The 15,841-nt window shown below is 45.1% G+C and overlaps 1 protein-coding gene across 1 annotated transcript in view; it reads right to left on the reverse strand.

Moving 5' to 3' along the window:
• Nucleotides 1–15,841, reverse strand: part of LOC138299791 (glutathione S-transferase Mu 5-like) — a 70,083-nt gene that overhangs the window by 17,486 nt on the left and 36,756 nt on the right. Inside the window, exons 3-4 of the mRNA XM_069238347.1 lie at nt 9,038–9,102; nt 5,426–5,507 (exon numbers count right to left, since the gene is read on the reverse strand). Coding sequence (XP_069094448.1) covers nt 5,426–5,507; nt 9,038–9,102 — 147 coding nt within the window. The remainder of the gene's footprint in view (nt 1–5,425; nt 5,508–9,037; nt 9,103–15,841) is intronic.

Consider the following 15,841-nt stretch of genomic DNA (forward strand, 5'->3'; position numbering starts at 1 on the left):
CTTAATGAAGTAATTGCTACTGAGAAAGCAAATTTCCAAGTCAGAAATTAAATATTGTACTCAAGACAAATGGGACCACCATTTGAGCCCATGCATTCATGCGATATTCAGATTCCAAGCAGAACTGATGGGGTTCTTGGTGGAAGGCTGTAATAACAGGAACTCTAAAGAGAAGTATGTTGTATAGTTTGTAAGGATGCTGATATGGAGAGATTAATTTTCATAGAGAAGAAAGCTAAATTTCCCTTTTGTAAATGAAGCAGGTAGCATGCAATATCTTGTATTGATGCTTTAAGTGGGTCTATATTTCTAGGTTGACAGCAGTAAACAAAAAGGTTTCCACTTGTTAGCATAGCATTGCTTAGTTGTAGGTTTGCATGCTTGTTTCAGAACTTCCATACATTCGAATGGAAGTTTTAAGTATCCAAATTCTATGACTTCAGGAGCCAAATCGCTAAGTTGAGAACACTGGGATGGGGTTGCCCGATTTGACCCTTGTTTTGTGTTAACAAATCCGGTCTGTTTGGAAGATCTAGGTGACAGTTTGTTGACCAGAAATGGAATTAGGGGGGAAGCATAAGCAAATATCCCAGACCAGTTGATCCATAGAGCATTGCCCTGGGACAGAGAGTGGGGGTGCCTGGATGCGAAGTTTTGCCATTTTGCGTTTGCTTGTTGCAAATAGGTCTATTTCAGGTGTTCCCCACATTTGAAAGCACTATTGAAGTACCCAAGAGTGAATCTCCTATTCGTGTATCTGTTGCTGTGTCCTGCCTAGCAGGTCTGCTAGCTGATTGCGTATCCCTGGGATGTATTCTGCTAGCAAGTAAACGTGATTGTTAATTGCCCATTTCAAAATTGTTTGGGGTAGAAGGGACAGTTGAGATGAATGTGTTCCTCCTTGTTTCTTCAGATAATAAAAACACACAATATGACAGCACTGTATTAAGAGTTTTGTGCTTGAGAAGGGGTTGAAAAGCTTTTAGGGCAAGGAACACAGCTAACAATTCAAAATGGTTTAAGTGATAAGTTAACTGTATTGAATTCCACTTCCCCTTGTAAGGTAAGGTTGTTGAGGAGAGCTCCCCAACCTATCATGGATGCATCTGTTATTGTGGTCTGAGGCACGGGGTCCTGAAACGACCGCCCCTTTATTAATTGTTGTGATTCCACCATTGAAGAGGTGTGTTTGGCAGTCTAACACTAGATCCTGCAATTGACCCTGTGCTCGAGACCATTGCTGGGAGAGGCACTGTTGTAGTATTCTCATGTTTAATCTTGCAAGCGGTACTATTGCTATGCAGATGCCATCATTCCCAACAGTTTCATGATAAACCTTACAGCGGAATGCTGATTTGGCTGCATCTGTGATGAGATTTTGAAAAGCTTGTATCCTTTGTGTATTTGGATAGGCTAAGGCTTTCTGGGTATTGAGAATAGCACCTAGGTAAGGCTGAACCTGTGCTTTGTGTTTTGCTGACATTGTATAATGTTGCTTGATTTTATTAGCCAGTCGTCTAGATAAGGAAAGACCTGAATGTGTGGTCTTCTTAGGTAAGCTGCTACTAACGCCAGACATTTTGTGAAAACCCTTGGAGCTGTAATGCCGAATGGAAGAACTTAGAATTGGTAGTAGTTTCCCAATATTACAAACCTTAGGTATTTTTGATGAGCTGGATGTATGGGGATATGAAACTATGCATCTCTGAGATCCAATGCAGTCATGTAATCTTGTTTTTGCAGTAGTGGAATGACATCCTGCAGAGTTACCATGTGAAAGTGTTCTGACAGGATATATAGATTTAGTGGTCTGAGATCTAGAATGGGTCTGAGTGGGCCATCCTTTTTGGGAATGAGGAAGTATAGTGAATATACCCCTGTTCCGTGTTGAGATTCTGGAACCAATTCCATTACCTATTTTAGTAATAGCGATTGTACCTCTTGTAACAGAACGTTGTGTTCTGGGACAACCTGTGATAGCGGGGGGTGTTTGGAGGAGCAGAAATGGGTTATAGGCAGTGACCATTGCGGATAATTGAAAGTACCCATTGGTCTGTGGTGATATGTTGCCATTGGGAGTGGAATTGGAGATGTGTGGGGTTGTGGTATACTGAGAAGTCACTATTTTGATGGAGTAGTGACACTAAGGCTTGAAATTTGCCTCTGGCTCTGAAGTGTTGGACTCTTATAAGATCCTCTAAAGGCGCCTCTTTGTTATTGTAGTTGACCTTGTTTAGGTTGTGAGGTGGAAGCGTCTGCAGATTAGGGCTTGAAACCTCTAAATAGTTGCTTACGAAAGGCGCCTCTATAAGGTGTAGTGTATAGAGCTCCCATAGCTTTTGCAGTATCAGTCTTTCCTGAGCTTTTCAATTGTTGTGTCAACCTCAGGACCAAATGGGTGTTTATCAAATGGCATATTGAGCACCGCTTGTTGGATTTCTGGTTTGAAACCAGAAGATCATAACCATGCATGTCTATGTATGGTTACAGCAGTATTTATGGTTCTAGCTGCTGTATCTGCAGCATCAAGAGCAGATCTTATTTGGTTGGTGCTAATTGCCTGATCTTCAACAATTTGATGAGCCCTTTCTTGATGTTTTTGGCAGGTGTTGTAAGACTTCCTGCATTTCGTCCCAGTGTGCCCACTCATCTCTCGCTAGTAGGACTTGTGAATTGGCAAAACGCCATTGGATAGCTGCCTGTGTAGCAACCCTCTTACCAGCAGCATCAAAACTTCCAGCTTTGTCGAGGGAGGGGTATCCCCTGAAGATTGGCTAGACAGTCTGGTGGTACCCGTTGCATGATGTAAGCTGGGTCTGTTGGTGCAGGCTTGTATTTTTTCCTCTAATCGTGGTGTTAAAATTCTAGCCTTAACAGGTTCTTTAAATATGTCGTCTGCATGTCAGGCAACATTGGCAAGCACTGGTATTGTGAGTGGGTGGAGGACAATTTATGGGAAAAAAAAAATCCTCCTCCAAAGGTTCAGCAAGCATTTGTACCCCATGGTACGCAGCTGCTCTTGAAATGACCCATGTATGAGCTATGCTATCCTCAGGATGTGAAGGTTTGGAAGGATAGAGGTCTGGGTCATTTAGTGGTATGGAATCAGGATCATACAAATCCCAGGTGTCAACTGTATCACTACGGGAATATGTAGGGGAGCGTGTTGGTGAAGGCAATGGTGGTGTTGCAGCAGGTAGTGGTAAGAAAGAATGTTGTGGCAAATGTGGGAGAACTTTGTAAAGGTAACTGTTTCTCCTTCCTTTTAAAAGATTTTTGCTGGTGGTGAAGCTATATCAAGATTTTCTTGAAAAGCCAACTTTCTTTTGGTTTGTGGAGGAGGTAAAGCAATGATCCTCCCAGTCTCTTTTTAGATATGTATCCTTGTTTGGCGTCCAGGATTTCAAGTATAGCCTGGATATCGATTCTTCAGAAATATATTCTGATGTTGTTTTAGAGGACTGATCATGGAACGCCTGAGCTGTGCTTTAAAATCAGCTCGAAAGTCCTCGTTGCTCTGTATAAAAATATTTTTTCGGCTCTGAAGTGGAGAACTTTTTTGGTCCCAAAAATACAGCCTGCTGTTTTGGCTCCAAAAGTGTCAAACTTACGACTCCAAAGAGTGTGGACGTCGGCTTGGATGTGGAGCTTTTAATAGATCTACTCTAGAATCGAAACAGGAGTGGCCTTTTTCGGTGCCGAACCTGAAGGTCGGTTGCAGATGATTTTCTTTCAGGTGGAACCATAGCTTTCTGGCAGTGGTGCACTGAAGGCCTTAATAGGTCTCTTGGAAGTGGGCGTAGGGGCGGTCATACTCACATGCTGAGCTGCAGTGATCGGTTGGCTGACTTCATCAGAGTCTGCTTCAGAGTCGGTGTCCTGGATCGAAACTGCTGTCTGTGCCTCCTCTTCTATGGTGTCATTTTACCCTATACTTCAATGCCATTTCAAGTCTCCTCGCTCTCCAGTCCCGCAGTGTTCAACCGGAATGACAGACAAGCTTCAGTTTTCTGCGACACTTTGAGAGATTACATACCATGTGTTGATCTGTATACAAGACTTTTGCGTGGCATCGAGAACAGAATCGGAATGGAGTTTGATCCATCATGCTTTGGTGTGGTAGGCCTGAACAGGCCAGAGTTGGGTGTGCGCACCCAAAGGGGTGTCTTCTGGTTTCCGACTACTACTGGCTCGATAACAGATTGAGAATACAGACAGTGAAACAGAGTTATAACGTTTCTGAATTGAAATTTGGAGCGAGAGGAAACACGTCCGAACCAGACAGCGAAAAGAAAATCTAACAAAATAAGTCAATGCCCATGTGCAGTCTCACCTAAGGGAGGAGCCATTCGATTCAGTGACAAAGAAAACACATTACTTTTTTGAAGAACAACTTGTAACGCTCCGAGCCCAACACTAGATGGCGGGACTATGCATAGCAAGTGTATCTGCAGCAACACGCCACCGAACATGTATAAACTGCAACAATCTGGGTTCAGTAGGCGCTTCAGGCCTCTTGTGACACTGCATCTGCTGCATCAATGGAAGCTATACCCTCGGCCTGAACCACCCAGTGTAGTCTGTCCTGCATACTAGTGAGGGGGAACACTCACAACCAGGATGAATTTAGGGGATGGGGATCCAACTATGGTTAAGTGATTTTGAATTGACTGCCTGGAGAGCTGCCTTTTAGGCCTCCATCCACACCAAAGGAGCTCAAACTTTCAGTCCTTTGCCTCAATGCTTCATGTATGTATATTGTACTACTGGGATCTGGTTTGTCATTTAACAACCTCCACACAGATTATTGCAGGATACCACTTGGATTGTTTGCGGATATCATGCAAACTAAAATGCAACCATCCTTGTGGTGTATGGGCCAATATCAACATTCCCTGGTTGAGTGCTGCTGCAGTTTAACTATGACTGCACCTCCGTGCCGATTAAGTCTGAAGAACACTGCCACAATTTAGTTTTCTACCACCAGCCCCCCCTTTACAATTAGCTCAGTGCTAGAAGCTTACTAATGTAAGTTACCACACAAATGGCAACCTACAATCACCAAACCTACATCAAGAGATGCCTGAGAAAAAAAAAAAAGAAAAAAAAAAACACACACACACACACACACACACGTGCAGTACAATACCAGGTGTAGAAGCAAGCGCTGTGTACCACAGACTACACATGCAAAGGAACCAGCAATACCACAGGTTAAGTTCAGGTTGACATGAACAAGAGCACTTTGGAAGCCCTCTGAATATGCAGTGGCTAATAGACTGCTTCAAGATATCACGTTCAGAAGTTTTTCGGTATGGTCTGGTTGGTTACACATTCAGTGTCCGCTATTAGAAGAAAAAAAAAAAACACACACACACACCCCCACGGTACATTGCGTCCTTGCACAAAGTGCTCTGCTACTTACACAAGTTGAATTTGCGCCCGATGTACCGGAGGATGGCGTTGCTCTGAGTGAGTTTCACATCCCCATCAATCAGGTATGGGAGCTAAAAATGAACACAGTAACAGTAAGAAACAGAATAAAGCATGTTAAATGTTTTATATATTGTGAATATGATCTTCACAAGGGACAGCACGGAGGATAACTGGGAACACAAGTAGTCATGGGACACTTGCTATCAAGAAATGAGTTTGCTTGAGGTGAGGTGGTGCAGGAGGGACAAACCACCTGGACTAGATGTGGCCTAGGCGCCCAAGTACACAATTGCAAGGGCTGAATACAAGTAATGTTTGCAGGGGTGAAGAAAGGGGAAGAGAAGAAAGGAGAAAGGAGAATCAGACCATGGTAACATGCCCAGTGTGATTCACTCAGAACTAGATGGGAGTCTTCTTTTGAAACCAGACCCCAAAAAAAAAAAAAAAAAAAAAAATAAATAAAAGAACCCCCCCCCCCCCCCCCCCCACACACACACAAGAGGCTAGGCCCTCATGCTATCTACGCTGCAGTTATTCTCCAGGTCCATGCAGTGAATGTGATCATATTCTGAAATCCATGACTTCACACAGTAGGTAGAGTGGTTTATACGAAGTAAAAAGGTCAGGCAGGAAATTAAAAGAGGGGGGGGGGGGGGAAGAAGACGACACAGGGAGGAACAGCACTTTATACACTCCAACTATCCTAAAATCAAGGTGGTTCGCAAAAGAATGGTTATTATAGAACAAGTTACTTATCTTTGGTAACGATTTATCTGGTAGAGACATTCTACCTGTAGATTCTTTACCTTAGCATTTCCACAGGCGTCCGTCTGGAAATTTGTTTCTTCGAGCAGTACCCCTGCGCACCGTCAGGTGGCGTCTGTTCACTCCATGTCAGTCGTTGGAGTCATGGTCACCAGATATGACACAGGTCAAACATAAGCACCACCCTGGCACACGGACGTCAGTCTTTCCCCAGAGGCAGAGCGCCATCAAGAACACAGAAATGGGGTGCCAGAACTAGGGCCCTGAAAGGGAGTCCCTGCCCCCTAAGGATCAGTTCGCAGAGCGTAGGTAAGGAATCTGCAACTAGAATATGGTTCTACAAGATCATTTGTTATTGAAGGTAAGTAACTTGTTCATCTGATAGATCCATCCAGTTGCGGATTCCTTACCTTAGAATAGATACCCAACCAATATCATACTAGGAAGTCCTGCAGGACCGAAGAACCAAAGTAGCCGTCTCTGCAGGACAGACTGCTCAGGGAGTAGTATTTAGTGACCATGTGCAAGGACTCCTGCATTCCTGTCTAGCAGATATCCAGGACAGAAACTCTGCATGCTAATGCAGTGGTTGCCGCTGTTGCCATGGTAGAGGGAGCATGCAAACTCAGGGGGTTGCTTCTTAGCCAAAGCGTAGCACATTTTAATGCAGACAACAACCCATCTTGTGAGGGTTCTTTCCTGCACTGCCCAACCTTTCTTCGTGCCCACAAAGAGTTTATCTCCCGCCCAGAGCTCTTGATCATGATTGAGGTAGAATGCCAATGCTTTTTGGGTCCAGATGGTGGAGTTTCTCCTCTTCCTTAGTTTGGGGGGTGGCGCATAAAAAGTAAGCAAGGTGATGGATTGGCCTACATGAAAGGGTGTGACCACTTTAGGGAGAAAAAGTGGTAGTATGTTGCACTTCCTGGTAAGTGTAGATGGAGGGGAAAGATGGCTTAGAAGAAAGAGCCACCACCTCACTCCGAGGGCAGAGGTGCTTGCATGCTTACTCTGAAAACAGCCTTTTTTGTGGCTAAGTGGACAATTGTGAAGTGGCTCAAAGGGAGTGCACATCAGATAATTAAGAACCAAGTTCAAATCCCACTGGGGCATATGGAACTGGGAAGGAGGAAAGAGTTGGTTAAGACCCTTAAGGAAATTGTCCAACAATGGGAGTTAAAAAATAAAAAAAAAAAAGGAGTTTGTCAGGTAATCGGAGGAAAGCCAATATGGCAGACAAATAGCCCTTGAGGATGCCCAAGGCAGAGCCCTGCTGGGTCAAAAACAAAAACAGACAGAAGAACCTCCGGAAGACATTGGGTGGTGGAAGGGGTTGTCAGACTTGTCTATACACCATGCCAAAATGTTGTGGCAACGCAAGGCATATCCCGTTTTGGTGGAGGGACACCTGGCTGCCAAGACAGACTTTGGGTGGAAGATAGTTTTCTCTTTGAAGACTGGACAGGTTCAGGTGGAGAACCATGCCCTGCTGCTGCGACAGAAGATCCACTAAAGGGGCAGGCTGATCAGAGGATCGTGGCCATGCACAAGAGCTCAGGATACCAGACTCTTGCCCAGCTCGGGAAACCAGACTCCTTGCCCAGCTCGGGAAACCAGACTTCTTGCCCAGCTCGGGAAACCAGACTTCTTGCCCAGCTCGGGGCCACAAGAATGACTTGGGCCTGGTCATTCCATGATCTTCCTGTGAACCCCAAGCTGAAGTGGCATTGGTGGAAAGTGGCATTGTGGACTCATTTACTAGTCAAGAAATTGTTTGGGGGGGAAGAATGGGAGTGATTGGGTCAATGACCAATCACGGTTCAAAAGTCACCACTGCAGATCTCGCGCAGTACCCCTCCAAGATCTGGACCATGTTGGAGAGATTTCTCTGCTGCTGCGTCCACTGGAATTTCCAGTCCCACTGCACAGCCCACATATGCCATCTGGCATGAGCCACTAGCAGGACGTAGGAGGCCATGAGGCCCAGCAGCCTCAGTCATTCTCACTGAAATCTGACAGAGCCTGAAACATCAGTATCATTGACTGAATATCCTTTGGGTTGTGGTCACGCTCCAAGCACCACAGACACACCAGGTGCGGATCAGTCACCGACATGATATGGTGGCAGGAGTCGCAGGGCTTGAAGCCGGCCTTCTTCGACATCCTCCAAGAACCAGGAAAAAAATAGAAAATAAATAAGTGAAAATCCAGTCAAAACCCGATTGTGGGTAGCTCTTCTGGATCTGCACAGAGGCTGGCACGAAAAGAAAAGTACTGAGGGTCAGAGCACCAAGGTGGTGCTTATGTACAGACTGCTACATCATATCCAGCGACCACGATGCCAACCAGACGTGCAGTCGACCTATACCGGGGAGGGGGACATGGACTTCTAAGGCAGGGATCTGCAACTAGAAGTCTATCAGATGTGACTGTAGTTTGCCAATGCTCCCATCCTTCCAGTCTCACCCCTGAATTAGCCATCTCAAAGGTAATGAGCCCTCTGCTGGAGACGAGCGGGAATGTGTACAGACACAAGGTCAGTGTGTTAATGCAATGTTGCCTGCACACAGAAATGCCACTCAGCCCACTTATGAAGATCCTGAAGCTGTCTGCAGTATTATATTGTGGTATGTACGCAGTGAGTCATATCCCTTACAAGGTCACAAGGTGCTTTCACGTAGGAACATGAGCCATGCAACTAGGTATTCCTGGTTAATATAGTGTGGTTTGAAGTGGCTATGGGAGGCGTGCAGCACAGTAAGAACCATTACACCATCTCACATTTACTCTTCTGCAGGCGCGTCCCTACCCAGCACACCCATGCAAAACAGCTTACATTCGGGAAGTCCAGTCCCAGCGTTTCCTTTTTCTTCAGCCACTGGCTTCTGTCATAATCTGGACCTGAAAGACAAAAAGAACCGTTTCTAAAATTAGCTATGTACAATAATGCCAGCCCTGTAACGCAACCTTTTACAGCCAACATGCGGTTGCTCTAATTACAAATGACTTTCCTTGCCCAGGTCAATCATATCCCCTTGTAAGAAGTCAGTAAATGAGGGGAGGGTGGTGTCACTATCCCAAGCAAACACAAAACCCTTGCTCACTACTGCAACAAGCGGAATCAAGGCAAGGACCACTTTCCCGCACTCAAGCAAGAGGCAAATTACTTTGTGGCCCAGTCAGCTAGGGAGCACAACTCATTTTACACCAATTGCAAATTTTCCACACTGCCAGACCCAATTTATATCCAACTGGATCGCACTTACCAATAGTACACTGTAACTAACCAACAAGGAACCAGACAGTGCCTCAACCACCCATAAAGGCCATTCTCCTCCTAGCCCCTCCTCCACACACCAAAGTCCACTTCATTGTCCAAACAGGATCCACTTCTTTCATTATCCCCTCCCTTCTGCTTTAGTCTGCTAGTGAACCACCCTCTTCAGATACAGGACCCCTTTTCTGTAGCTCCACATCACCATGCCGCAGACCTTTCCATCCGTCACTCCTTCGACAGCAGTGCCCTCGCTCCTTCCACTCCAGGAGGACTGCCAGTCCAACAAAATAGAGGCCACGGTGTCTACCTGCCCACCTTATTTCCGATATATCACCACCTCGCAGTTATGAATGGAAAAATATAAATAAAGTGTCCCCCACCACAAGGAAAAGACCGCCATGGGCAAAATGTTGCCCTATATTTATGATCAGCAGAGCCCCCCCACCCCCACTTTTAACTGCCACTCTTTGTAAAAGCCCTCACTGATACTAGCACGCCTAGTTTTTTTTAAATAATCACATTAACAAAGACCACTCTTAGAATAACCTACTCAATATATCTTTCCATCGGGCTTCCATGCAATATATTCAAATGGAAGGTACTCTTAATCAGTCGTAGTAGTGATAGACAAGAGGAGTAGGCTAAGACTGCGCCAGCGCACTGGGCACACAGAAAACAAAACAGCACAGAGGTGTCATTCCAAACAGTCAGAGAATCAATGACTAGTTAATTTATAAGCAAGAAACCGTGTGTAATTGTAAGCATTGTTTGCTGTATTAATGGTGTGTTTAATCAAAGTACCAATCACAGTTTTATATGAAGCTTAAAGCGTATGTATGTTCAGAGGTAGTCAACATTTAAAACATGCTTATTGTTCTTTTGACCAAATAGGGAGTTAAAAAAAAAAATATATATATATATATATATATATATATATATATATATATATATATTTTAGAATGCAAAAATAGGATTTTTCCAACTTGTTGTCAATATGGTACGAATTCACAACTTAACTCTCCAAACACTGTCAACAGCGTTTCAACCACCTATACAAAGAGGGCGGGGGTCATTAGGATGAGGCTGTTTTAAAGCAAGACATTAGAATCACACATGGTGTTGGAACCAATGAAAAACACTTGTTATAACATTGCCCAATAATTGTATAACGTTACCCGGTTGGCACACCAGTCACCTGGCATCCATACATGTGGATGTATGTATCTGCAGCATTTGACACTATAGATCATCGTAATTTAGTACCCTCCATCAACACACCTGGCGTCACTAGATCTGCCCAATCTAGGTTCTCCCCTTCGTAAGACCCACAGTTCTGTACCAAAACGATGGAGCCGCTCGGCAGAATGTGATGGAGGAGCCACGAGTAGCCCATATCTTACAGAATCATTGTACATGGATTCAATTGGGCCCCTCTGAAGGGGTGGCAGCCCCTATAAGGTTCGGGCCCACCCTGAGCCCCAGGGGCTTATGCTATGCCGCTGCTCCCTCACAATGTCACAGGACCTCATAGGCCCCGCTCACACGTTGGCTCCGCAGCCAGAGTCAAGCTCTCCAGGATGATAGAGTTTATACAGCACCAATTCTCAGTTCCTCCTCAGAGACGACGAGGACCATAGTCTATGTTCCTTGTGGAAAAGAGCACATGAGGATTTTGATTTTTACTGGATGTCAAACTGAAAACCTCCGATGTAAAAGGCAAATCACTTTCAAAACGAAGAACCTTCCGTAGATCATCCCAGTGGTTCACAAAGAAATCTTATTGCGTAACTGAATCGCTACTTCTGCATTCCCATCAATCCAGAACACATGTACTGAGAACTGCAGTTCTTGCTAGCCTCAAGACTCCCAATAAGATTTTACCAGAGGGCTAGCTCTATAGCTGAAGTGATTGTAACTTTCTGACGAACGAGGGTCAGGAGTTTGGTGGACATAAATGTGGTAGATATACAGACTGCCAAGTACAGTATAGCCTATGGCACACGACTGATTGCTACGCTGTGTTACATTTGTGACAGAGTATCCCATCTGCCAAAGTCTAGGTAAGGCCCTTAATCTATAAATTCGGTTTCCACAAATTAGGGGTCAACTTGTCTAGACATTTTGCACTTGTCGTCTTTATGCAGTGTTAAAAAACAAAAAATAATTTACACAATTTTTTTTTTTCTTTTTTTTTTAAAACAGCTAGTTTAGTATAAATATGGTACCTGCTGGGGAAAAAATATAATTATGATAATAAATAAACCACCAATAAAAATATCAGACATAAAATGTAGAAAAATCAAGAATAACCTACTCCAAGTATTGCCTGAAAAAGGAGGACTGCCATATCAATTCCTAAAGAGAAGGTTCAGTTTAAGAAACTCTGTGGGAGCTCAGGTCGTAAGGAGTTGGCATTTACTTCAAAAAGAGGACAGGAATCCGGGCTAACCTTTTACTGGAGCAATCATTGGCTCCCCAAAAATATTCACACTGCTCATATATACCGAGTTCAACAAAATCTCCAACCCCACTGAACTGCTCAAACTAGTTGGGCACTCAGTGTTGCACTTATTACACAAATGCTCAACTAGGCTTCTACAAAGAGGTAGCACACATGAAGCTGTCTTCCCCATGTGTAGTTGAGTATCGATTGAGTACTTGGAGTGAACAGAATTATCTGCAAGTACACACTGAACACAACTACAGAAAAGGGCAGTTCACAACACATTTATTGACCACTAGTTGAGTGCAGAGTTGAGGTCGTGTTTTAAACGGATGCTTAACTGGCACCTGCTTGTACTGCTGGATATCTGAATAGCTCAAAAACTATTCTACAATCAAAGATCGCGCACTTGAGTGACAACTAAACAATGTACGGTGGTCTGAAGGCTCATAGTGAACGGGGTTGGGGGTGGGGGGAGTGCTTGTTCGCCCTTAGACATTGGAGGACATACTTATTGCCCAACCATGAAGAGTGAGTTGCTGAATAGTGATAAATGGCCTCTCAAGAGCGTAATACCTATAAGGGTGATGACCAAGCAGCTATTTTTAACCTGCCAGGAGAGAGCCGCCCAACCACAGGTCTTTGTGTTCTAATGTTTGTTTCTGGGCTGCCTTGGGATTGTGCTACATCATGCTGTGCCATTTCCTATAGTTAAGTACTCTATAAATACTTTGCTACTGCTGGCCCTACGAGCAGCGAGTAGTGATCACTGACAGTGGTGTGTACTGTTCAGCCAACGTTTCCCTTCATATAGAGAGGGGTTTCATCTAACAAGTCATGGATTTGAGGATTAAATTAACTCTATGTTATACAGTTTACTGGCATTTTGTTTCTCATGATTGCCTTATATCGTTCCCTTACTCATATGCCTCCCCATCATCTTTCCCATGACTAGAACTTTGTAATTTTGCTTGAACCATTTTGCTCATCTTATTCATGGTCTCAATGTGCATGTTGCTTTAGTGGCTGAATCATTATCTGTGTACTATGTTAAATGCATTTGTAATCACCAGTGAGGATATTCTGGCACTGAGAAGGTGTGTGCACCAATCCTGCCTATGGTAAGTTAGTTAATTGATAAGACAGGTCTTCAGCTACTTACCGAATTCAAGAGAGGAAGAGGCTCTAATGTGGAGTGGTAAGAGGGAGGGGGTCCACCAGTTGTGAGCTATGTAGGAGAACTACTGTCCTTTCCATCTCATTCTGTGTATGTGTGCACGTAGGAGTCCTGTGGAGTTGTCTGGGTAGTTGGTGGAAGGAGGTGCAACTGTTCAGGTATTGGGGTGGTCCACGTTGTGTAGAAACTTGAATGCATGTTTGAGGAGTTTAAAGTTAGCGTGTCTGAGTCAGTGGAGCTCCCAGAGGTGTGGTGCCGCACGAGTCATGTGGGAGGTTGAGGATGAGTCAGACTAGACACCAGCCAGAGTTGCTTGGTAATCCACTATGTATAACGTTCAGGATACTGTGGATTAAGGTCTTCAAACAGAATACATTTTCACTTCTTAAGTTCCCAATACATAAATACAAAGGTAGGCAGCAAAATTAAAGCTGATTTTCACATAAAGACCAGATATTTGGTGCTATACAGATTGCTCCACTGTACTTCAGTACAATATTGTGAGCCAACATAGGAACAGGAAATGTGTTGCATCAGTGTAGGAAGTTGTCCTGCTGTGTGGTGGGTACCTTAGATAAATACACCTTATACCAGGGATCCCCTATTAGTGTAGTGTAGGCAGTGACTAGAAGCCAGGCTCTCTAGAGGTAGCTGTGGATGAGCATGTCTTAGCTAGGAGACATGCAAAGCTCATGCAATACTACTGTAGTCGCAGCACTTACACACATGAAAGATTACACTCAATGTTACCATAATAAAGCACTTCTATAAAAAAAAAATATATATAATAATAATAATAATAATAATAATAATAATAAGGAATGCAAGAGTCACCCCCCACCTAGGTAAGTGGGGTGTGTAGAGGACCACTGGGGGTACCAGGAAAGCACACAAGTACCACAACAGCCCCCCCCCTCCCCAGCAACCAGGAAAGAAGGAGTAAATTACTAGAGTTTCCCCAGAACATTCACTCAGGAAAAAAAATAAAAAAAATGGCAAAATCAGAGATGACTGCAAGAAACAAACGGTGGTTGCCTGACAAGGAAGACCTGTGAAAAGGGGACAAGTCCAGAAGACACAGCAGAGTCCACTGGGGCAGGAACCCCCCAATCCACCAAGCTGAGGTTAGCAGGAGCTGGTCGGCAGTACAGTGGAAAAGTCAGCACTGCAGCCCTAGAGTCGGAGTAGAGTTCCTGGATGATGCAGGTGATGTCAAACGCCAGAACGAAGATTGCAGTTGGGTTTGCGTGTTTGGATGCCATCAACAAGCCTTGGTACAGGCAAAACTCACGGTTGGCGTAAAGTGGTGCTGCTGGGGACCAGCAAGGCCCAGGAGGACTCAACTTAGGAGGTGGGCATTAGAGTGAGCCCTCAGCGTCAGAGCCCACAGAAACAGGAATCCCACAGGATAGGGACACAGAAGGAAGGTGCAAATGGAGCCCACGCAGCACTACGAAAAGAAATCCCATGCCGCAGGAGAGACACTCAGGGAGCTGTGCTTCGCATGAAAGAGTGCTGGGGTCTGGAGCCACATGCCTGATGACCTGTTGTAGGAAGTGCCAACAAGCCTTGGCAGGTGCAAAGGACATGGTGCACGGGGGAACTGTCCTGCATGGGAGGGCAAGGGCTTACCTCCACCCAAATCAGACAGCTGGTAGAAAGGACCATCGGGACCACTTCCAACCACCTGTGTTGCAGGATCCACACAGCTGGTCGTCATTGCTGTTGGTGCCTGCAAATGCAAGGGAGTGACTCCTTCACACAAAGGGAGATTCCTTCTGTCCTCAAGAGGATGCATGACCGGGGAAATGTTGCAGAAGCTGGAAGGAGCCGGAGAAACAATGTTGCAGGCAAATTATTAGTCTTTGTTGCAGATTGTCGGGTTCTGGAGAGTCCAGATGCAGTTTCTTTGTTCAGAAGTCGAAGTAGGGATGCATAGGAATCCTGCAAGCCAAGTCTGATGAACCACCCAAAGGAGAGACACCTAAATAGCCCTGATAGGGGGTCACCGAGGTAGGTGACCAATCCCCCTATCAGGAGGGGGTTCTGACATCACCTGTCTGACCTGGCCACTCAGATGCTCCCAGAGTTCCCTGCCAGCCTTTGATCCAAGATGGCAAAACCCAGGGACCCTCAGGAGAAGCTCTGGGCACCACCCCTGGGGTGGTGATGGAAAGGGGAGTGACCACTCCCCTTTCTATTTGTCCAGTTTTGCGCTAGAGCAGGGACTGGAGGTCCCTGAACCGGTGTAGACTGGTTTATGCATGAAGGGCACCAAATGTGCCCTTCAAAGCATACCAGTGGCTTGGTAAGGCTAACCCTCACAAGCCATGTAACACCCATTTCCAAAAGGACAGGGTGTAACACACCTCTTCCAAAGAAAATCCTTTGTTTTGCCTTCCTGGGCTTGAGATGTTCAAGCACCAGGAGGGCAGAAACCTGTCGGGGTGGCAGCAGCTGGGGCTGCCAGGAAAACCTGAGAAGGCTGTGGAAGCAATGCTCGGGGTCCTCAGAGTCCCCAGAGTGCATGGAATCATACAACCAATTCTTGCAAAGGTAATGAAGTAGGATTCCAACAGGTTTGATACCAAACATGCCTAGGTTTGGAGATGCCATTATAGGTGGAAATAGGTAGTGACCTATGTCAAATACATGTGTAAAATGATGTTCCTGAACTCACAAAGTCCAGGAAAGTGGGTCTGGAGTTTGTGGGGGTACCTCTGCTAGTGCAGGGATGCCCTCG

This window comes from Pleurodeles waltl, chromosome 6 (genome assembly GCF_031143425.1).
Source record: "Pleurodeles waltl isolate 20211129_DDA chromosome 6, aPleWal1.hap1.20221129, whole genome shotgun sequence".
Taxonomy (NCBI): Eukaryota; Metazoa; Chordata; class Amphibia; order Caudata; family Salamandridae; genus Pleurodeles; species Pleurodeles waltl.